The 24,204-nt window shown below is 40.7% G+C and overlaps 2 protein-coding genes across 3 annotated transcripts in view; both read left to right on the top strand.

Annotated features, from left to right (window-relative positions):
• LOC146449976 (protein mono-ADP-ribosyltransferase PARP14-like) overlaps positions 1-2,640 on the top strand; it is a 112,063-nt gene extending 109,423 nt beyond the window's left edge. The window contains exons 10-11 of one of the 2 annotated variants that reach the window (XR_014860447.1): positions 384-2,264; positions 2,545-2,640. Coding sequence is in view for 1 of the 2 variants with exons in the window: in XM_085100922.1 (XP_084957048.1) it covers positions 384-661 (278 nt within the window). In the remaining variant the exon portion in view is untranslated. Of the gene's footprint in view, positions 1-383 lie in introns of both variants that reach the window. The other variant, XM_085100922.1, reaches the window with a different exon arrangement.
• A 2,572-nt stretch (positions 2,641-5,212) lies between these two features.
• On the top strand, positions 5,213-22,416 carry LOC146449982 (protein mono-ADP-ribosyltransferase PARP14-like). Its single transcript, XM_085100921.1, has 10 exons — positions 5,213-5,364; positions 5,968-6,043; positions 11,147-12,616; positions 12,951-13,184; positions 13,901-15,684; positions 16,434-16,622; positions 17,144-18,263; positions 18,433-19,317; positions 19,818-20,132; positions 20,712-22,416. The coding sequence occupies exons 2-10, from the start codon at positions 6,025-6,027 to the stop codon at positions 20,987-20,989; spliced, it is 6,294 nt and encodes a 2,097-aa protein (XP_084957047.1). The 5' UTR covers positions 5,213-5,364; positions 5,968-6,024; the 3' UTR covers positions 20,990-22,416.
• The last annotated feature ends 1,788 nt before the right edge of the window (positions 22,417-24,204 follow it).

The following is a 24,204-nucleotide window of genomic DNA, read 5'->3' on the forward strand; positions in this document are numbered from 1 at the left end:
AATTTCTGACCATTTCTGACCTTACCTTTCCCTACCCTACTGCAGTTGCCGCTCTTTAAGTTCCCTTTTCTATGGGTAGACACGTTTTCAAAACTATGGCCGCCTACAATTCCTGTCAAAACAAACGTTTCCACTTCTGTTGGTTGATTCAAAAATAACTTCAGATGGATAAATTGCGGAGTAAAGTATTTAAGGCCGGAATGTACTCTTCATCTTCAGCACTTCTTGGGGGGGGGGGGGGGGGGGTGGGGGTGGGGGTTATGGCAGGTGAAGTATCATTACACTTGCGGGTGATAATCGTGCCCCTTGAAGCTCCCTCAAAGAGAAATATAAAACGTCAGTGACTCATGACCGGTGTATTACAATCTCTTATTTTGTTGCAGGAGTTAAGTATGGATGCGGTGTGTACTTCGCTAGAGATGCCTCTTACTCAGTTAACTACGCAGGGGGTGGAGGTGGACCTCGGTACATGTACCTTGCCCTGGTCCTGGTTGGTCAATATTGTCAAGGCAACTCTGCTATGAAAACTCCTCCACCGAAAGACCGTTCCAGACCTGAGATTTTGTATGAATCTGTGGTTGATAACACAAGAAACCCAAGTATCTTTGTCGTATTCAGTGATCCTCAATGCTACCCTGAATACCTCATTAAATTTCAATAGATCGTTTGCATCTATATGGCCGTAAAAGCGAACAGTACTTAAACCTTCAAAACCAACAAATTAAGACACTGTAGATAAGGTCGAAAAAACAACAACAACAACAAATCAGAAAAATGACAGTTTAAACAAAGGTTAGCCCTTTTAAGCCTAGTTTTAATATGTCAGGAAGATCCCAGGTGATCGGGGATTTCACTGTTTGCCGATCGTCCCAGACTTTCCCGACTAAAGAAAACTGGAAATCTCCGTAGACATCCCCGATAGTCTGGGATCGCAGACAAATTGGAAAAGTCGGGAGTGTTTCTATTTTCAAGACGCGTCCCAGATTTCTGCGATGGTCGGCGGTCATTAACGACACACGAAAACTCAAATTTGTACTGTCGGGGACGTTGGTGACAGTCTGAGCTCGTTACCACTCCTCTAAATTGCTTCAATTCAGTTCCCAACTTCTCCCTCAAAAAAATACCGCTGGCAAATAGCTCTGGGCTCAGTTGTTTGCTAACGTCGTCCTTTTTTTCGGCTCCTCGTGCCTCCTTCGGAATTTTTGGTGGGAGTGTGCTGCTCGGTTCTCCAAACCCTGATCCTATTTCAGACCAAACTATATAATTTTTCGGTAATCTTTTTCAGACCTGGCCTGTAAAATTCAAACCCATTTCAGGATCCATGCGATCGAAACAAGATCCAAAGATATGGAAACAGAAATACGGTTAGATTTCACAACGGGCCATGGCAATTTTTGTACAAAGCAAAACTGTCTTGTTGTCGACAACGAGAGATATATCAAAATTAGCCAAGAGAATTTATCACTGAATTTGATAGAATAGAACTCCTCTGGGTCCTGTGTGGAAGAATTGAAAAATAAATGAAAATATATTCGATAAGCAATTAAAGTGAAATAGTAGATAGTAGTGGATTAAGTTAACGCAATCTGCTTTGAACAATAGGTAGGCTCATCATTACACAAATCATTTAGCAGGAAAGTTTCACTGGTGAATAGAGATTAAGCACCACATTTACGCAAACGACAATCGTGTGTTTATGTTTTCTTGAAAAAAATGAGTACATAGACCAAAAAAGTACAAGATAATTCTGGCCTTTGATGTTAACGCAAAGATACTCTATTTTTCTGAGAAACTGAAAACAGCGAGCGGTAAATGTTGTGTAAACATGGTCACGTGGTCATTTCTGCCGTTTGCCGTTTGCTGCAAACGTGTTGCTTAATCTCTCTAATAAAGGCCTCCCCAATACCCGTACAATTTAAGTTTTCGATTTAAGCGATAAGAACATTTACATTTGACGTACGGGAAGCTGAAGGTAATGAATTTGCTGGAATGAAACGTGTTGGTAGGCGAGGCACAGATAATAGTGCTGGTGTCGGGGATATGCGAATCCCAGTATTCACGTGTAATAGATGGCTCTTTTTGTATATCCATGAGGTTGATCCCTGATAGGTTTGAGTATGATAGACTTACAGCACTCTCACGAGCGTGTGTCTACCCAGTCTCGCCATATTGCCAGCAAATATACAGTGTATATGTCTAATTAGTTGTAAGTGTTCTGTGAAAACTCTTGATATAATCTTTAAATGTTATATGCTTTAATCATAGTTAATTGAGGGACTGGTTAGGAAGCATTGAAAGCAATGGTGCTGCAATTTATGTTGGAAGGGCCGCGACCCCGCACAGTCCTTTGTTTTAACGTTCACTCCATAGTTGAATATCATAACAAAAATTAAACGTTTCGATTGGTCAGTTGCTCCAACACATTCCAAATTCTATTGTTGCAGTTGTTTATTGTGCAGAGGAAAAATGCAAACAAAAGCATATAACAAAGACGTTTGTCAGGTTTCATAACCATTGCCTTTAATTAACTATGCTTTAATGTAGCAGCTATGTATCTGTAACCTGTAATCTAGAATCTGTTTGACAAATTGACCGCAGTTTTCTATGGTCTTTACTCTAATAAACCATAAATTGACGTCACTCCGAAAAGGGTACGCGCTATTTTGAAAAAATTCGATGGACTAAGATAAAACTTATCCTTAAAATTGTGCATTCCATTCACGAACTGAGTGCTCTTGCTGGCCAGTTCTGACAAAATGGAAAGCGCCCTTGGTCAGATGGGAAAGTGGAAATGCCATAGGCTTACCTGTCACGTGACACTGGAACGACAAGCAGGGGGGAGGAGAGGAACTTCTCATTCATTCTTTTAAATGTTCTCACAACTTGCAAAGCAATCATAGAGATTTTTGTCAGCGGATTCGTGTATTGTGCGTGTGCAGTGGTTGTAAAATCCAACGGAATGTCGGAATCTCATGAAAAATAATTGTGGCAGTAATTGCCTAACTTGCAGTTTTATTCAATTTTGCAACTTTATTTCGTTTTATATAATTTTTATGCACTGTTTGTTGCATGCGTAAAAAAATTTCGGTAAGATTTCCACACAGCCCCTGCATTAATCCATCCGTGCGGGAAAAAAATGGCGGTTGTACATTTTACCACAACACCTTGCGAAACTAACACAGCCGATAAGCACTGATAGAAAGCCACATTTTTTTACGAATTTCGTCCCTGCACTAAGAGCATTGTGTTTGTTAGGTTTTTAGAACTTTTTTTGTGTGGTTTTATGAGCGTTTTTGTACGCTACGAATTGTGGGTAAATGGACCAGTCGCTATATTTTTTGGTATAGCGGATTTTCTATACAGTCCTTGTTCAAAGGAAACAAAAGAAATTACTATACGCTTTGCTCCTTGAAGTTATTTTTTTGTATGTCCACGTGGGCTCCAAAGCTGCTGTATAAATATCTTTGAAGTCGGAAGCGATTTGATTGGCATATGCTTTGCCTTATGTATCACTGAAATACGGAAACTCGAAAATAAAAATGAAAATGAATAAAAAAAATAAAAAAAATTCCCGACCCATTTTCCATTTTCAAGGCCGTCTTTGCGCTGTAGGTTAAACCTCTGCAAGGAATTTGTGTTTCTACCCTGTCTGATTCAATAACAAGTTTGGCTACCTTTTTGGCTCACAGTCTATCAAGTAATTTGCGAAATTTTACATTTCGCGACGAAGTTCTGTATCATATTAAGAGAAGAAGAGGCACTACTTTCGTTAGGATCTAGCCTTTCTGTATAGCCCACAAGGATGGCTTACGGTACTTTGCGAAACGAAACAAAACGAAACGAAATGGTACTTTGCGAATAATAACTTCTCCTAACCCGTTGGCGCGTTCTCTCATCCTTCACCCGCCGGTTGTCACCAGCAGCATGGCTTCGATCGATCGTCATGGTGCACTCTCCTTCCGATTTCGATCGCAAAGGCCTCGGTCATTTCCGCGAAATTTGACCTTAAATATATTACCGAGCGTACGCAAAGCATTGCGTGACGTATTTTCCCGCGCTTTGGGGTCATGTGAGACAACCAGCACTAGCGTCTACAGAGCCATGTGCTAGTTACAACATTGGTCTTCGGTGCTTTTTTTATGATCTTTTGAAGCCCATCATGGCTTTCAAAATCCCTCTTATCGACGTCAAATCGTTTACAAAAGGTTACTTTCAAGATATACCTAATTTTAGATGGGCCGATGTCAAGGAAAAGGAAGAAATAGGCAAGGAGAGCTTTGGATCCGTCATGAAAGCAAACTACGTTCCTGATAAGAAAACCGTCGTCGTAAAGAGATTTTTCGGCGAGGGAGAATCAAATTTAAAGGTAATAGCGAAAGAGGCGAAGACGTTGTCTTATCTGGGGTCCGATCCGTATTGTCCATAGTGTCTGAAGTCCAGTCCGAAGGCCTGTTCTATTTTTCCAGTGGCCACGCAAAACAAGATGGCTGCCAACGCACTCTCATTCTGAACGTAGGGTAACAGAGAGTAGAGTGTTGCTTCTTGTGAATAAGCCTAGAATAAGCGGGCCACCGCTGAGAGGTCAAATCTCGCGGAAATGACCGAGGCCTTTGCGATCAAAATCGGAAGGAGACGAGAGAGCACTATGACGATCGATCGAAGCCATGCTGCCGGTGACAACACGAGTGAAGGATGAGAGAACGCGCCAACGGGTTAGCAGAAGTTATTATTCGCAAAGTACCATTTCACAAAGTACCGTTTCGCAAAGTACCATTTCACTTCGTTTTGTTTCGCTTCGCAAAGTACCGTCAGCCCACTAGGGTGGAGTGTACCCTCCGACACTCCGTAACTTTCTATGATACGCCGCTTACAGCAAATAAAACGCGCGACAACGTGAACAGAGAGAAATTTTTAATTTTTGTACGTACCTGTCACGCGTCTCTAAAAGCTACCCACCCCCCTACCCTCACGAAAACAGCCACAAACTTCTCTTGCCTTTCAGTGTGAACCAGAACAGAAAGTTTAAACTCTTCCGTTCAACTTTTAAGGGATTTTTCCCTAGCCTCCTACGCAGACGTTCTTAGGGGTTCGTCACGCGTTCAGGAACGCGTGACGAACCACTAAGAACGTCTGCGTGGGAGGCTAATTTTTCCCGGGCCCTCACTCGTCCATCAGTGAAGCTCGTTCCCAGTCCTGCCCCGACTGTTTTCTTAGAACTGAGCCGGAAGTGGTTAGTTCCACGAATTGATCTATTTTCATTCGAAGTGAAACTATAAATTTCAGCAAGTTTTGCGCCTGGTTTAGTTTGCTTATTTGTTTCAGAGGGTGTTTTGGAATCCACCGATAGCACGGAATTAATCTTTGGTAAGTTTTCTCAATCAGTTGAAGGTAGAGTTCGCAAGTACGCGATAAAGGGCTGTTAATAAGGTTTAGTCATAAATATATCCTGTCGTGTCTTAATCCAGCGTCGATGGCAAGGATGTGTTTATCTTTTGCAGTCTCTGGATCTTTTATGTTAAACGTGTTAAGCAGCCTTGTGACATGTTGTCATCTGAGGTGCACAGGCGTGCAGTTATTCTGAAACGAGAACACTTTTCAATGAATTAAAATTGTTTTGACGATACAAACAACTCGGCGTAGTAAATTCCTAATCTCGCAAGCAAGTTTATCGATGCTGGTATGGTTGAAGAAACATGTAAACTAAGCGAAATGTGTTCATTTAAGAATTACATCATACATAGAGTTGAAGAGGAATGGCGAAGCTCTGGTTTTAAATCGAAAAAACGAGCGACGTATAAATTTGCGGAAGTATGGAAATTCACCGGGCCGATTGTTTTCGTTTCTAGACAAGACGTTATATTTAAATTATTTCGTGTCTTTTCTATCATTGCCCAAACTCGGAATTTAACCTAAATTCGAAGAAGTCTTTTGATTTACTGATATAGTATTTATTTCCCTTTAATTTAGAGAGTTCTTCGTTTACAAATCCCGAACGAATACAGCTGATTTGACTGAGTACAAGCAATGGACAGTGATGAATATGGTAAGTGGATCAAACTGGAATTTATTGCTGATGTTGTTACTTTTCTGGGTGCATCGAAAACGAAACTGGATGCGACTCACTACTGGAAACTACCAGGAGATAAAGAACAAACATAAAACTATCATGAAAAGCATATATATCATGGTATCAAGGTTTATAAGTGGACTGATTGCCTGGTTAGGGCTTAGTTTCCTTTTACAGGTTCACTGAATAAGTTTCAGTTTACTTAGCCTGTTTTCTTCCTATCGTTTGCACTGATTAACGATTGAAAAGCACCGTTTGCATCTATTTGTTTACCTCCAGACCTTATGAAAACTCGTGTGTACAGGAAATGGTTTGACACTTAACTCGGAAGAAGCTTAGCAGGAAACGAAACTGAAAATACACACGCTGGTTTTGTCCCTGAAGCGACCTGAAGGAAATGTGACCATTTGCTATAAATAGAAACAGAAACTTCCAACTCGAAACGCTTTGTCGGATACTTTATTGTGTATTAAACGATTTATAGTAGCCATCCGCCTTAAGACGGCCCTTGTCGACGAGCGATATCTTTTTTAACCCGATATTAATTTTAAGACTGTAACTACAAACTCGCAGAGGATATGATTAAAGCCCCATTACTATAATTTCAAATCAACAAATATTCCCACGTTTACATTTTGACTGAAGGATACAGTAACTCGAAACGCTTTACCGGATATATTATGTTGTGTGTAAAACGATTTATAGTGGCAAGCTGGATTAATATGTTCCTGTTCGCGAGCGATACGATTGTAACCCGATGTCTAAAAACTATAAACGTAAACTTGTTAAGGAAAATATTATAGCCCCATTATTATTCCAAATCAACAAATATTTGTAAGTTTACATTTTGACTTTGGGATTCAGGGCCAAATTCACGCAGCCCACTTAAGTTAAGATGTATCTAAGTACACTCTTTTTTTATGAGAACCTTTTTTATAAGAACGATTAGACTGAGATTAACTAAATTTAAGAACATACTTAAAGAACATTAACCAGGCTGAGAGTCAGTTCAGAACATTTTTATGACGACCACTGAATACGGATAAAATAATACAGGTAAAAATTCAGTCTATATTGTCCAATTAACCCAGATAATAATATCTTGGTCACGTCCGCATAGATTTACTGAAATGCTAAAACAGATAACTAAGGGACCGTTCATTTTTTATGAGCATGGGGGGGCTGGTGGGATTTGGTTAATTGCCACTACGAAACTGTATGACCCCCCCCCTAGCATGCAATTTTTTCCACATGGCCCCCCCCCCGGCAGAAACTATTTTTTCTGATGACCCCCCCCCCCCCACCTCCCGCCCAACCAGAAACAAATCATACTCCTAACTTTAACAAAACGCTTATGTACTGTTTATATCAAAGATAAATGTAATTGTTACTGTGATTTCTTTACAGTACTATTAAAAAGTTACCGTTCTCTGCTTAGGTACAGATTTCTCTTGTTTAAAAAAACGTTTTATAGATAGGAACACGTTTACGGCTACGGCGAACCCTAAATTTCCATTTAGATTCTCAAAGGAACTATAAAAATTAATCAAGCAAATGGTTAACGTGAAATTACTCCTCTTCGAGTAGAAACAATTAATACACGTACAGATCTGACTAACAAAATACGGATTGAAGCATACCAATCAACGATTACGAGTCATATTAAACAGAAAAAAATAGCGGACACAGATATCAGGCGCGTAGGTAAGGGTTAGATAGGGGTGTTTGTTCAGCGCCGGAGGCGCTCTTACTAGGGGGGTCCGGGGGCATGCTCCCCCGGAAATTTTTGAAAATCTAGGTTCCCAGAAACCTCATTTCCTGCATTTTGAGACCCATTTTAGGCAAATCACAAATTTGTTTTACAGCAGCTTTTTAAGCTATATACATCATTTCTACAGCATAATTGTTTCAATTTAAACAAGAAAGTTCAATGTACATTCCGCGCCCTGTCAAGTTCTGATAACTATTCAATCTGCTGATAGTCATACACCAAGCTGGTAAACTGCATCATTCACGGGTGTAGGCCTTCGAACAAATTGGCTATCTCGTCAAGATTGACAGGCATATCATATTTGATATGCATTAGAACTAGGGCGGACATTCTACTCTCTCGCATGGTACACCTCATGTAGTTGTTCAACCTCCTCATTGTGCTTTTTCTTCCGCCATTATTGATCTTCAAGGGGGGTTCGTTCGAACCCCTCGAACCCCCCCTCCTACGCGCCTGGATATTAAAGTACTGCTATTAAAAATGACAGTTACAAGCTTTTCTGAAGATGGCCTACGGCTCAGATTTACCATCAACTAAAGTCACCAACAACAGTTCTATTATTAAAAACTAATCTGGATGTTCACACTAGGCATACTACTGAGTCTACTGATACTCCTGGGTTCAAATAATTTACTAATCAACAGTCTTTATAAAAGTAAGTACTATTAAACAGAAGATTAAGCAATCTATTGATATAGTTTTGAGTACAACCACTTTGTAGAAAACTACTCCCCCACGGATGATTCAATAGTGAGACTGCTACGTTTTTATATTAATTTGAACTTGTACAAACATAGGTGTCTACTTCAGTTTATATTCATTATTGCTTTTCCAACAGATATGCTTCATTTCCTCAGTTGTTGCTGATATAAAATGCAGATTTCGACCTCAGTATGTACAAATTAAAACAAATTAAAAGTGGTTAGGAAAATCGTATTAAATAAAATTGAAATAATATTCAATTTCTTCATCCGTTTCTGTGTTGAGCCACTTTCAATTTCCCCTACTAGCCAATTATATCTGGTGACCCCCCCCTCTTTCACTCAATTTTTTTTGGTAGCCCCCCCCTTTAGTGCCATTTTTTTTCTCGTGGCCCCCCCCCAAATCCCACCAGCCCCCCCATGCTCATAAAAAATGAACGGTCCCTAAGGGACCGTTCATTTTTTATGAGCATGGGGGGGCTGGTGGGATTTGGTTAATTGCCACTACGAAACTGTATGACCCCCCCCCTAGCATGCAATTTTTTTCCACATGGCCCCCCCCAAGCAGAACTATTTTTTTCTGATGACCCCCCCCCCCCTCCCGCCCAACCAGAAACAAATCATACTCCTAACTTTAACAAAACGCTTATGTACTGTTTATATCAAAGATAAACGTAATTGTTACTGTGATTTCTTTACAGTACTATTAACAAGTAACCGTTCTCTACTTAGGTAAAGATTTCTCTTGTTTAAAAAAACGTTTTATAGATAGCAACACGTTTACGGCAACGACAAACCCTAAATTTCCATTTAGATTCTCAAAGAAACTATAAAAATTAATCAAGCAAATGGTTAACGTGAAATTACTCCCCTTCGAGTAGAAACAATTAATACACGTACAGATCTGACTAACAAAATACGGATCGAAGCATACCAATCAACGATTACGAGTCATATTAAACAGCGGACGCACAGATATCAGTCGCGTAGGTAAGGGTTAGATAGGGGTGTTCGTTGAGCCCCAAATCTTGCTTACTAGGGGGGTCCGGGGGCATGCTCCCCCGGAAATTTTTGAAAATCTAGGTTCCCAGAAACCTCATTTCCTGCATTTTGAGACCCATTTTAGGCAAATCACAAATTTGTTTTACAGCAGCTTTTTGAGCTATATACATCATTCCTACGGCATAATTGTTTCAACTTAAACAAGAAAGTTCAATGTACATTCCGCGCCCTGTCGAGTTCTGTCGAGTTTACTAATCAACAGTCTTTATAAAAGTGAGTACTATTAAAAAGAACATTAAACAATCTATTGATATAGTTCAGAGTACAACCACTTTGTAGAAAACTACTCCCCCAAGGATGATTCAATAGTGAGACTGATACGTTTTTATATTAATTTGAACTTGTACAAACATAGGTGTCTACCTCAGTTTATATTCATTATTGCTTTTCCAACAGATATGCTTCATTTCCTCAGTTGTTGTTAATATAAAATGCAGATTTCGACCTCAGTATGTAAAACAACTTAAAAGTGGTTAGGAAAATCGCATTAAATAAAATTGAAATAATATTCAATTTCTTCATCTGTTTCTGTGTTGAGCCACTTTCAATTTCCCCTACTAGCCAATTATTTCTGGTGACCCCCCCCTCTTTCACTCATTTTTTTTTGGTAGCCCCCCCTTTAGTGCCATTTTTTTTTCTCGTGGCCCCCCCCTAAATCCCACCAGCCCCCCCATGCTCATAAAAAATGAACGGTCCCTAAGAACATCTTAAGAACTTTTCAGGCTCAAATTACCAAAAATAATAAGAACGTTCAGCCTCAGCCTGACAAATTAGACGTTCTTATATATACAAAACAGTGTGTATTGTTTCTTTTAAACAAACTGAGCCCATTGTAGGAATAACAACAGACCATTGTTCAGAAACAATACTTAAAACGTATACATCATAACTTAGGAGCGGTTTGTGAATCTGCCCCCTATAGAACAGATGAGTTGTCCCGGAGAGCGAGTTGTCTCAGGTTTAAAAGTTAACAAGGAAGACCAATTTCCACCAGTTCTGCCAGGTTGGGTTTCCTCGCGGCTTCGTAATCATGACGAGAACAATAATGCAGTTGGACATGTAAAACGTAGCTCGAAATTTATTCAAAACAAAACCCTAGCAAAAACACTTCCCTACCGCTTGTGCATTAGGCATTAACTAAGAAATCCCACTCGAGACCAATTTACACCGACAGAACAGTGGTTGGGTGATTTGGAGGAAGTAATAATTCTCCTAGTTCGTAGTAATAAATTTTTTTACTGGCCCTTACTGATGCTGGTATGGAAATTGGTAAGCCACTTAGGATCTGAGGGTAATCATACCTTTTTTCAAATACCAGGTGCGGGAAAATATGCAACTCATAGCTAGCGCGGGATGTTTTCAACCCATCATGTACAAAATAACAAGCACTGAATCAGATCGGTTATCGTAAGCTGCACACGTTTCGTGAAGCCAGAGATATATTATAGGTCGGAAGAAAACACAAAGCCGATTTAAGTAAGGTAGCACAAAGTTTTCTTTAACGGGTGATCGGAAAACTGGCTAAATGTTGCTTTTATTTTACAGAAGATGGCGGTGGCTACGATAGAGAGCAAGAAGAAGAGGGGGACGATTTTTCGCGAGGCGACTTAGATTTTGATGTCAGGCATTTTATTGACTCAGATGACGCAAACAAGGGAGAAGGCAGCGACGACAACAGCTGTAGAAATCAGGCAACGTCTGCTTCCAGAGAGATAGAAGAAGAAGAGATGGATCCAGATGAGCTAGAAGAAAAGTTGAAAAAGCTCGAAGAAGTCTTCTGTTGTTTACCGAAGGTCCTTATTAAACGAATTCTTTGTGGCGATGATGCGAAAGGAGACTTGGAGATAGCAAGTCAGCGGTTACAGGAATTTCAAGATATGGAAAACCCACAAGATCTCTTTAAAGCCCCTACGACACCTAAGCGTCCAGCTGCCGAAAAATCGCCAGGGAGCGGAGGAAATTTCCAAGCGCCCGGTGGTAAATTTAACGCAGAAAAGCGTCCCGAGGAAGGCAAGTGGAGTGGAATGGGTAAGGCTGAACAGCAAGTTCAAGGGAAAAAAAATAGGCGACGAAGAAAAAAGAAAAACAACAGAAATGCAAATCAAATGCTGGGGGAACAAAATGAAGTCAAAGAACAGCCCGAATGGAAAAGAAACAGTTTCAACAAAAATGAAGAACAAATGGATGGGAACCAATTCTATCGCCATCAAGATTCAAGGGGGCGAGGAGGCTTTAGAGGAAGGCCAAGAGGAAGACCAGGACCCAGGGGGGGATATAGAGGCGGTTTTGCTCAGAGTCAAAGAGATAAACCAGAATACAGGGACGATGGTTTTCAAGACAATTGGCGTTTTGGTTGTCAAGGTGACAATTATACGCGTCAGCCTCAAGGAGGGCGTGGGAACTGGAACGGTCGGGAAAATCCACCAAAGATCAAACCTAAACCTTGGAGAGGACCAAGCGGGGTAGCCAGAGGTGGACCAAGCAGGGTACCCAGAGGCGGTTTTGTTCATGAAGAATACCGAGACGATGCGTACCAAGACTGGGACGACAGTGATCAATACGACAGAGGAGGAGAGGATAACTGGCAGGGGGACGATGAATTTGGAATTCGTCGGCAAAGGTATGAGGATGATAAACGTCTTCAGTTCGCTGAAGGGCGAGGAGGAAGGGGCCAACCCAGTCACGGCTACCGTGGAGGAGATGACTTCAACAGACGTAACCAAGCGAATCGCGAGAGACCTGGCAGTGGTGCTTACAGAGAGCAGGGTCGTGGAGGAATGAGACGAGCACAGAGCCTGTCAAGTGTGGAGGTCGATCGACTCGCTGAGAGGAGAGAAAATGAAGGGGATGAATCTCGGTTTGAGCAGAATAAGTTAGTTGTGCGTGGGCTGAGTGCATCTACAACCGATGACGGCGTGTTGAACTTCATTGAGGCAATGAGCGGTGAGGAGGTAAAGGAAGTAACAATGCTGGGGAAAGGCAAAGCTCTTGTCACGATGGCTGAACAGATAACAAGTAAGTATTTGAGGAGTCCTAAGGGGTTTAACAAGTTAGAAGTAAACCGACGTTTATTTGATCATGAGGTCTAGCGTTTATTAAAGTAATTTTATGTCGGCCTTGAGAAGCTGATTGGTATTTAAGCATTAAAAAAAACCTATAAAACGTAAATTTATAGAAACATGTCTTTGTCGAAACAACTTTCCTTGCTTGACTTGTAAAGCTCGTCGCCTTTGAAATCCCCTGGGTCACCCCAGCGTTTCTTCGCTCTAGTTTGCTTCTGAACACCTTTTCAGGAATAGAAACTTCTTGTAGGAGATTTTATTATATATTTTTTATTATTATTTATCAGATTTCAGCAAAATCAAGACGAAAGGCGAACGAAGGGGCCTGGACTCTGCTCAGGTTTCTATCGCACGAGTTCCTGTTTGTTCAAGCATTTTGGTCAGCGGCCTTTCTGATGATACTACTTATGATGCCATTGAGCTGTACTTTGAAAGTCAAAGAAACAGTGGGGGTCCTGTGGAGAGGGTACAGTTTGAGCCTAAAAGTGGTCGAGCTGTGGTCGTGTTTCAAGATCGAAGAGGTAAGAAGCTGGTAGCTCAAAATCTTTCAACTTTTTGGCAAAGATAAAAGAGAAACTAAAATCGTTTAAATTTTCAATGAGAGCTCATGAATACTTTTATTGCCAATGTATTGCTGAAGTTAGGGAATGAAAAATTGTTAATTAGGTTTAAAAACAGTTCAGTATGTCTGTAATGACTATTTATACTTTGAGGCGAATGAGCGAGCCCGATCCTCAAAAATTACCCATACCATTATGAACATTTCCATATATGTTCGCACTAGCACTCTCCTCTGTTCCAAAATTAGCGACTGTTTTTTATACGTCTCTCTTTCCCAATATTCCTGCTGGACTTTCTTGCTTTCCAGCTTGGATTTCTCTGACGCGTAATCACGTGCCTGCAAAAAAATTTTGGCCCAGCAACATTAAGGTGATACGAAACATCAGGATGACCAAAAACAGTCCAGCAAGCACAGAGCCCCAAGGGTTTTAGCTTAATACCGTTGATATCACCAGTTGCGTCATCTCTGAAAAAAAGAAACCCTTGATGACTGATTGATTTGGAGAAGGAGATATCCTTCTTCTGCGACAAATTGTCGTCCTTGAAGGACTTTGCAAGCTTGGAAGCCTCAGGACTTACACTTGAGGATTCGCCAGTGTATGTAGAACCCTGTTATTTAGGCACCCGCTAACAAGACATAAATGACATTTAGAATGATTCTTTGATTCGTTCTCAGATATGGAAAGAGTCCTAGCCAGACAGCAGGAAAAACCACATGTCTTGAACAAAGCTCAGCTTTCGCTCAGAATCTTCCAGGAGTCTCTAGAAGATGACAACGAAGACGACAACTCAAGTGGCCTGGAAGCAACTGCAGACGCCCCAAATAAAGCTCCAGTGAGTCAGCGGTCTGAACCAAAAACACAGCAACTGCACATGGCTGTGGACCCGGATGTAATGGAGTTCGTTACAACTACATCACGACATGATCAACTAAAACAGGCATTGGCTGTAAAGAAGAGTGAAATAAACTGGAAGCCAAACAGTAAAATGGCTGTTATAGTGTATCGTGGAGAAGACGAAAGCGATTCTTGGCAGTCGGAGTGCATTGAAGAAGTCCAAAGCTACCTTGGTAAATTTACGACGTGTGATGTCGAGGTCAACAAAGATTTCTGGGAAGCCGTGAAGACTCAGTTACCCAACATTCGCACATGCTTTGGAATTGATCCACCGCTGGTCAAACCTATCGATGATTCTCTTGTTGCAAGAATTGTTTCCCCCAGCCCAGATGCTAAAAAATATGAAGATCAGTTAAAAACAAAATTAGAGGAGATATATCGTGAAGAAACCAGGAAAAGTTATGTGAAGTTGACGAAAAATATTGCGGAAGAACGGTTGATTTTGTTACAGAAGATAAAGTTTGCAGAGAAGCTTCAACAGGATAACAAGGAACTGGAGATAAAGCTCGACCCTGAAGCCGAGGAAATCTATTTTGAAGGACCGCAATCACAGTTCATTGAAGCGACGATGAAGTTCCACAAACTGGAAATGGAGATGATGGAAAAGAAATTAAATGTATCAAAGAACATCTTAGAGGTGCTAGGCACAGACAAGGGTCTACAGAGAGTGAAATGTGAGCTGGAAAATAACAACGTTGAAGCTGTCTTCGTAATTGATAACGAGGCTCGGATTGTGGGAACGTCAGCTGCGCAAGCAGACAAGGCCGCGAGTCTTGTGAGCAAGTTAACGTTAGAGGAGAAAGTTCGCGTGGATGGCAGGAGTAAACATCTAATGAAAACGCCGGAATGGCGCCAACTGTGCGATGCACTCAACACTGAAGAGGTTATTCATGTCTATCGGAATAACTGGGGTGATACCTTTGTTGCTGGGTTTCGCGAAGAGGTGATGGAAGCGATGAAGGAGATGAATACTTACTTAGAAAACAATTGCATTCGAACGGAGCAATTTACTTGTCCTTCTAAACTTGTCCGAAGATATCTCAATGACCTTCGTCAGGAAGACTTGCGCTCAATTGAAACTCAACTTGTAGATTTTGAAGTCAAGATTCAGAATGGAAAAGGTGATGATGATTTTGCCATTTCTGGCAATAAAGAAGGACTTGAAATTGCAAGAAAAAAACTTGACGCTCTCACAGTTGGTATCAACTCAGGGACGTTTGACATAAAACAGCCGGGACTGAGGAAATTCTTTTCCAGCGGAAAAGGCGATCGCCTGGTGAAATCGGTGGAAAAGGACCATGCATGCGCAGTACAAGTCCAGAAGAGCTTTGATAAGAAGCAACATGACAAGCGCACTCGTGATGCAGAAGCAGCTGTGGAATCAGATGCTACAAGCGGTGATGATGACGACGATCACGGAAAACGTGAGCGCGGTAGAGATGATGATGATGACGATGGGGAGGAGGAGGAGGAAGCAATTCTACCTACAACTGGTCCCTCAGCCTTTGTCACAACAAATGGTCAGAAAATTTCGTGGCGACCTGGAAAAATCCAGACTGAGAAGGTAAGTTTAAGTAGGTTAAGAATATAATAATATCCTTATTTGTTTACTTTAATGAAGTGTTTTTTACCTAGGCCTAATTGTCAAAGCAATTGCCTAATTACTTTGGTTTTGGGGTGATGAACACTGAAACTCGTTACAAGGTCCCATACATTCTACACCAACAAAGCAGAGCAGACATGCTCTTCTTACTCTCAGATCAGGAGTCAATCCCGACTTTGGTAGCGCGCGCATTTTCTCCGCTCTGCACCGCTTACACAGTTCTTCACCCTTGAGAGCGGTTGCAGGTTTTCCTACGGTTGGTACTGACGACATTAGTTTCCAGCGTGTTTTGCGTAGAGGTCCGAACGCTCTATTGTGTTTCGTTAAAAATAAGTTTAAAAGTAGCATAGTGTAAGTAATGGGGCATGGCGTAGCACTCTCTAGACGATTGTTCCGTTATATTCGTTTGAGATTGACTGATGTTTCCTCAGTGCAGTCTCTGTTGTAAGGAGCGTGACAAGGGTGGGAAGAAGTAAAGAGGAGGAACAACTCTTGCTTCCCTCCCATCAATCTCCTGTATAAAATGTTTCAACCGATATTGAAACAAACTAGGACTTTATAAAAAAAAGGCTCTAACGCAAACATGTAGCTTAATGTGGTGCAGGAGCTCACAAATTTTTGAAATGTGTTACATCTAATGCTATAAACCAGGCGCGACACAACAAAGATGAATATCAATGTATTTGGTAATCAAGTCTGTCTTATTTTAGGCTCACATACTGGTCAGCTCACAAGGAGCATGCTCTGAGGCGATCATCAATGCAGGTGGACCGGCAATGCAACAGAACTTAGTAAATCCAAACACTGGTGACGTGACAGTCACTGCCGGGTTTGCGTTGGCTTGCAGTCACGTGATTCATACTAACTGCAGCAAATGGCATGGAGGCAAGGGTGAAACAGTGAGTGTTTAACATAATTATGTCTTGTTATTAATTTTGCGAGACAAAACAAATAGCTAACAGTAACGTGTGATAAAGGTACCCCTATTGACTGGAGCCCCTCCCCCCCTCCCCTATAAGTCACTAGAAGTACCCCGCCGAGAAAGATGTCGGATACTAATTAAAGTTGGTTGTTTTTCTAATTTCAGAAGGCGTACTTATCACGCGCCGAGTAAGTGAAGAGAGCGAATGGGGCAAAACTAGCTCCGCTATAGGAAAACTTGTTTGGTTAGCTGAGCCTCGCTTGTTCGTGATAGATAGGGTGCCATTAAGCTCAACCTCTCGACCCTCAAGAAAGAGGCTGCTAGCAGTTTAAACACGCATACGAAATAAGTGAAGTTTCTGAGCACACGACATAACTTTTTGGCAGTTGCCGTGACAGAATAACGATCAGATCCATCATATTAATGTTGTAGAATTCTCGTAACTCAGTGTAACTCCTAAAATGTCCAGTTTTACAATTTGGTTTTTCCTTCTTCAAGGTTTTGCGGAACATCGTACAGAAGTGCCTTCAGAATGGTGAGCAGCTTGGAGGGACGTCCATTGCATTTCCTGTCATTGGAACCGGAAAATTGAACTTCCCACCAAATGATGCATCGAGGATCATGCTAGAAGAAACCATCGGTTTTTGCCAGGCTAATCCTTCGTCCACCTTGAGAGAGATCCGATTTGTGGTGTATCAGCAAGATCAGGCCCTGGTCAATGCCTTTGGACAAGAAATGTCTAATTTCCAATCCAACCACAAGTTCCGCCCTGCCCACACCAGGAGCAGTCTATTCCAGAGTCTTCGAACCAAATTCAGACGAGGCCTACCAGTAAGGGGTGTGCGTATTGAAGTTTTGCAAGGAAATTTGTGCCTTGAACAGACTGACGCCATTGTGAATATCACCAGCAAAGATATGAACATGGACAATGCGGGAGCCTTGAGCAAAGCGGTTAAACAGGCCAGCGGTGTGCAGGATGAGTTGAATCGTTTGGGGCCGCAAGCGGGTGGGTCAGCAGTGATGACGAGTGGTGGGAATCTCGCAGCACGTAACATCATTCACCTAGTCCCAGATTCGTCGAACAAGCAACACCTTCAGCAGTGCGTGGAAAAGTGCCTTCGCCTTGCAGAATCAAGAGGCATCCAATCCATTTCTTTACCAGCGATAGGAACTGGCGTTTATGGAATGTCTGCCACAGATTCAGCTAATCTGATATTCCAAGCTCTCAGCAGACTTAGCACAAATTTTAACACCATTCGCAAAGTCAGGATTGTTATCTTCCAAGCTCAAATGTTACAGGTATTCCAGCAGGAGCATCAGAGACACCTGTTGTTGCCTAATCAAGGTACATCCCGACCATGTGTCACCATGGATACAGGTGTTAGTGTTGAAGTCATAAATGGCGATTTGACTCAAGAGACCAACGACGCCATTATCAACATCATCAGCAGCGATATGAACATGAACAATGCTGGAGATTTAAGCAAAGCAATCTTAGGAGCCGGCGGACAACAGATCCAACAAGAACTCAGTCAACTGGGAAAACAAACTGCAGGGACTGCTGTGATGACAAGTGGTGGAAACTTACCAGTGCGTCACATCATTCATATTATTCCAGGTTTGTTTTGTTCTTTTATCTTGGAAAAATGGGAATCAGTACTTTAGGTATTATATCAAAACTTTTTCTTAAAATTTTGGGGGTATCCTCTGATTTAATGTCTGAGTTCGCGGGTTCTTTTGGCAGAAATCAAATCATGAATCTCCACTCGTATTTTTTACAATAACAGGTTCCTCAAACAAGCAGGATCTTCAAACAAGTTTGGAAGCTGGTCTTCGCCTGGCGGATACACACAACCTTCCATCCATTTCAATTCCCAGCGTAGGCACCGGTGGCTTTGGTCTGACGGCAGCGGACTCGGCCCAAATCACTTTTCAAGCGCTGAACAACTTCGGTGGAAATTGCAAAAGCGTCCGTAAAGTGCGTGTTGTCGTATTTCAGGCTCCAATGATGCAGGATTTTTTGCAGCAAAGTCAAGCAGTAGATGACCCGGAAAGTGATTCATCTTCAGAAGAGGCTGTTGCCGCGCAACCAATAAAACGCAGACGTATGTTGAGTGTTACAAACGACCCCTCAGTGAAAATTTTTGTGACAGGCAAGGACAAGACAAGTGTAGAAAAAGCGGTTGACTCCTTGAAGAAAGGCTTTTCCGAAGCCTGTACAACTCAAAAGGTGGAAAACGACACTGTCAGTCAACTTTCCCACAAACAGATTGGTACTCTGAAAAAGAAAGCCATTGACCGTGACGTCAGACTTGAAATCGAGGCTGCTGTGGATCGCATTGTTGTGCGGGGTGACCCTACTGAAGTGACGGGCATGGTCGGGGAGATCTGGCAGGAGTTAAACGAGAGGAATAAGAAGATACAGGAAGAGCAGCAAGCGCTGCTGGTTTCAAAGAACGTAGAATGGCATTATGAAATACAGGGCGCCAAAATGGCGTTTGGTCCGAAAACCAACGCAAAGATCGAGATGGCGTACATCAAGGAACAAACCACGGTTCAAATATCGTTGCGATTAGATGAATTTGTTATCGATTTAAGAGCTAAAACTGGGCGAGGACGGCGGAGCAGGGAAACAATAACACTTTCCAGGAAGGTAAAGGGAGCTGAGGAAGGTTAGTAAGCAGCCCATATGGTTTAAGTTTTTAGTTTGGAATGAGAAATATTTGCAGAACAAGTGAAAAAAAAAAGGAAAGAAAGCGATCAATGGTGATAGTTGTAGTCAACTGTTCTCTTCTTGTTGTTTTGACCTAGCATATTTTTTCTTTTCAACGCAAAAAATCATCACCGCACTCAAATCCCACTCGATTGCTTCTAGACCACCCCAGCTGTTAGCTCAGACTGCTATTTCGAGACTGCTTTCGAAAAGAAACTTAAATTTGAAACTAGTTAAATATTTGAGCCAGGGTTTCTTTCAAGTCTCTATTCAATTTAATGACTATCAACATGTGAAATAACCTGTTTCAACATTTCACACGACATTATACGCTCCTCAAATGTCACCGGGTTGGTTCAATTTAATCAAGAAATATTTTGTGTGCACATCACAGAAAAAAAACATATTGGGAACTAATGGGATGACGTTACTGCCTACCCATAATTTTTTGTTTCCAAGGAATTGCGCTTCCAAAGGAGTGGGAACCAATGCCACGCCCTGACATGACAGTACACAAAGTGACACTTGCCCCAGGTTCCTCTGAGTACCAAAGTGTCTTGCAAAAAGTTCGAACAACAGCTAGCGGAGTGAATATTCAGAAAATTGAGCGAGTTCAGAATCCTCATCTTTATCAATCCTACATGGTGAGAAAGCAGAAGATGGATAAAGACAATGGAGGAAACAATGAGCGACAACTCTTTCATGGAACCGACGCTAAAAATGTAACGGCGATTAACACACAGGGTTTTAACAGAAGCTTTTGTGGTGTGCATGGTAAGTGCTGTTATTAAAAACCTGAGCATTGCATAATGCAATTCCAGGGCTTTGATTGGCTTAGCGGCCATGGTAAATGAGCCATTGTTATATACCTAGACTTTCACTCAACAAAACGAGCACTTGACGACTCTTGGTCTCGTGTCCCTGATCGAATACAAATGTATCCCGACCGGGATACAATTCCGCAGTTGTTGCCCTCTCAGTTGTTTTTTGTTTGTTTTGCTGTGACTGTTGAAGGGAAAGTCTAAATACATAACAAAGCATTTAATGTATGGTCCCTCGAGAAACTAGTTAGTTTTGTTTTTTAGGACTCTCGGAAAAACAAAACTAACTGTTTCCCTCGCGACCATATATTAAGTGTATATTGTACCATGCCTGAGAAATAAAACGATCATTAAATTGTCTTTCATTTAAAAATTAGTTTTGTTTGCATGTGAATTAAAACTAAGTTTCATAATAAAAAACTTTGCACTTAGCCGTACCTTCATAATGAGGTTCAAAGCAGCTGGAAAATGGTCTATTGCATAAAATTTTATTCTTTTGTTTATTTATTTATTTATTTACTTTTTGTCCTAGGAACGTCTTATGGTCGTGGGGTGTACTTTGCCAGAGATGCTTCTTATTCAGTAGGATACGCAGGGGGTGGAGGTGGAGCTCGCTTCATGTACCTTGCCCGGGTCCTGGTTGGTCAATATTGTCAAGGCAACTCTTCTATGATAGTTCCTCCGCCGAAAAATCCTTCCAGACCGGAGATTTTGTATGACTCAGTGGTTAATAATCCAGGAAACCCAAGCATGTTTATCGTTTTTTACGATGCTCAATGTTATCCCGAATATCTCATAACCTTTGTTTAGCTGGTTTGCCTCAGTACAACTTCAGTAAGGTTCAAAGTCGATTTGCTTGAACGAACTAAATCAATGAACTGATTTACATATTGTACTGATTAGGTAGAGAAAAGCAATTTGAATATATGTTTGGTTTTTAGAATCATTTTTGACCACATTGTTGGCAAAATATTCAGGTTAGAAAATCATAGACATTTTAAATATGGGACTACCATGTTGAGATACAACTTTTGTACTTCGGGGCTGGTTGTTCGAAAGCAGATCAACTCGGCCGATCAATCCTAATGTGGGGTTTAGAAGTTACCCGTATAGCTTATAGCGTAATATTCGGAAGATAGAGGACCATCAAAATATTTGGGAAATAACTAGAGGTCCGTACCTTAATGTTCTTGAGTCGGTCATACTTTGTCAGTTTGAAGGCCTAGGTATGTAAGTGCCAGGTTCAGTATAAAAGTAATTTTTGCACCATTCCGTTGTTTCGGGTCACTCTGAAGCAGCTGTGGAAACTTGCGGTAATTGTGGTGTTTGTTGGTTTGTTGTATCCGAATAGGCAATATTTAACATCAATATATTTTTTAAAACGTTTTAAGCGTTGAACATAGTTTAAAGCTTATTTTATACCAACTTTGGCCTAGAAGTTAATTTATTCAATTATGCTTTGTCATGTAGAGTTGTAGATTTCAATGGCGCTGAATTGTAATTTTGTCAAACTTTGATCGGCGTTCGTGCAAAAGTTCTGCTAGATCCTAAAGATTTGAAACCGTACACCTAAAAATCAATGACTGAATTGTCTTTTGTCAGACTGAGAGGATTTGAGTCACTACCGGTCAGCTTTGTTTCTCGCTGAATTTGGATTATTTTAGACTTTTGCATGATAGAGAAAAGTGTGTCTACTTCATCCGAGCTCAGTTCGCTCACAGACGAGCAGAAATTATTATAATTGCTATTTTTTGACTGAGGAAGAATCAATGTGTTAAATTATACTGAAGAAAGTTTTACAGCTGTGTAAATGTCTGTTTAGTGAAGAGCTAAAAAGTGTAAAATTTCGAGTTCTCTCGTGGTGAAATCCGAGCTTCGGGTAGGGTAACCGTTTTTCGTGGTTTTCTGCCGTTATATGGAATATTTCAGAAAACTAACTTTATATCCTTTACTTACTTACCTAGGCCGTCAAACTGACAAAGTATAAGCGAAATCGATTTTTTTTACCGTGGCCACATTTTTTAAAATTTCTTCGATTTTAACTGACGTTCACTCTTAAGTAATTGAAATTTCTTCAAACCAGTTTCCTTTTTAAAAATATTAAACAGGCAGCTGGTGGCCTAACAATGTACGTCAAAGAAATAGTCGAATGGCTAACAGAGTTTCGTAGGACTTCTTAGAATAATTTGTTTTCATGTAACAATCTTACTGCTATTAAAAACTGAAAAATTATCTTACCATTTTTCTTTCTCTTTTTTTGCGGGGAGGGGGGGCGGGGGGAGAGTTGAAGGGGAGGGGCTTCATTTAATTAAAGTTCACGCTCTAGCTGTCGTGTTACTTCTGGGAGAATTTGAAAATAATTAAGTCCTGTTCGAGCAATAAGCTTGCAATTGACAGTTCGAACAGTTCAAATGGTTTGTTTTGGTACCACTCTCTTATGTCTCTATGGTAACGAAGGTTTGGTTTTTATCAGCAGAGTTGATAAGGTAATCAGGCCAACTTAAGGACGGTGCCTACTATTGTTACTACGCATACGTTCTGCCCATCGCGAGATACTCGGGTTTCCTATGGGTGGTGCATACTAATACAGAAATATTTTTGCGAGGGTTTAAAACTATACCGAGAAAGCAGAACTTACCAAATGCTTTTGGTATCTTAAAAAAAAATTAAGGTAACCATGCATTTTTTTTAGAGATAATTAAGCTTCAATTTAGGAAAAAATCTCATTCATTGTATATTTTGGCGTTTTTTTAGAGATATTAATGTTTAATTATCTCTGAAAAATGCGTGGTTACCCCCAATTTTCTTTCTGGATTCCAATAGCCCTTGCTAAGACCTGCTTTTCCCGCAAAGTCATAAACCGCAAAAAATACTTCGGTATTAGTAGGCACCGTCCTTAAAAAGACTTAATTTGACTTACTCTAAAAAAAATACTTGATGATCAGGAAAATTACTACTACAAACAGACTCTTGCTTTCACAACTGGATAACACAGGAATTAATGATCTTTGACACGCACGACATCTAAAGGTCTTATCTGGATACACGCATTACAGAGATATCCATTACGGAAACTAATGTAGTAATTAACCCTTTTAACATATCTACAATAAAAACACTCTGAATTACAAAAACATAGTGTTTGCATTGCCTTTCTCGCTTTAATTTCCGATTGCTTAGAAGAGACGCAAATTGCTTTGCATAAAATAATACTCGAAATTCTCCTTTTCGAACAATGTAAGATTATATCATCACGCTCTTGTGATAAGTTACTTCCCTTTCGTTGTCGTCTTCTGCTTCTTCAAAATCTTCTTCGTAATCCTCTTCTTCTTGTTCCATTGCACTCATAATTTCCTTCGTTTTTATTTCCAATTTCTTCCCCTTTTTCTCAGTGTTTCTTTACTTTTTTTTCTCCTCTTCTCTTTATATTTCCTTTAAATCTGTCTCGCTGTGACCTCTTTTATTTTACTTATTTCGACTCCATTTTCTTCTACAGGTAATTCGTTTTCTTCTTATTTTCTGCAGAGGTCTTCCTTTTTCCCTTCCTTTTCTTTTATTTTTCTTCTCTTCTTCCTTTTGTTTTTCTCCACTTCCCTCCTTATTACTAGAGACCTTGAACTAGGAGTACAACTGCAAGTTTTTCCCATAGACAAAGAGAGCTAGTATCGTTTTGGCGGGAAAACAAAGTAGCCGTCACCATTTTATTCGAGTTTTCGTGAGAAAAAACAACAATCTTTATTTGTACTCTTGCCTTATGTGAATTTCATTGCAAAATGTTAGAAATAAAATTAGAATACTGGCTGCCTAGAATAACCATAGGGGCCAGAGGAGCCAGGCAACTAGTTGACATCAGCATTAAATCGAAAATAAATTACAGGTCAGCGACAGGCAGCCCAATCTCAATATAAGAGAACAGTTTAATTTTAAGATTTGTATGGAATAGAACGGATTAATATTTGTGTAAAATGGTAGAAACTAACATTGTTTTGTCAATTAAGTCAACTCACCATGCTGCTTCTTGTATT

The sequence above is a fragment of the Pavona decussata genome, unplaced genomic scaffold (assembly GCF_977016875.1).
Source record: "Pavona decussata unplaced genomic scaffold, jaPavDecu1.1 SCAFFOLD_527, whole genome shotgun sequence".
Lineage (NCBI taxonomy): Eukaryota > Metazoa > Cnidaria > Anthozoa > Scleractinia > Agariciidae > Pavona > Pavona decussata.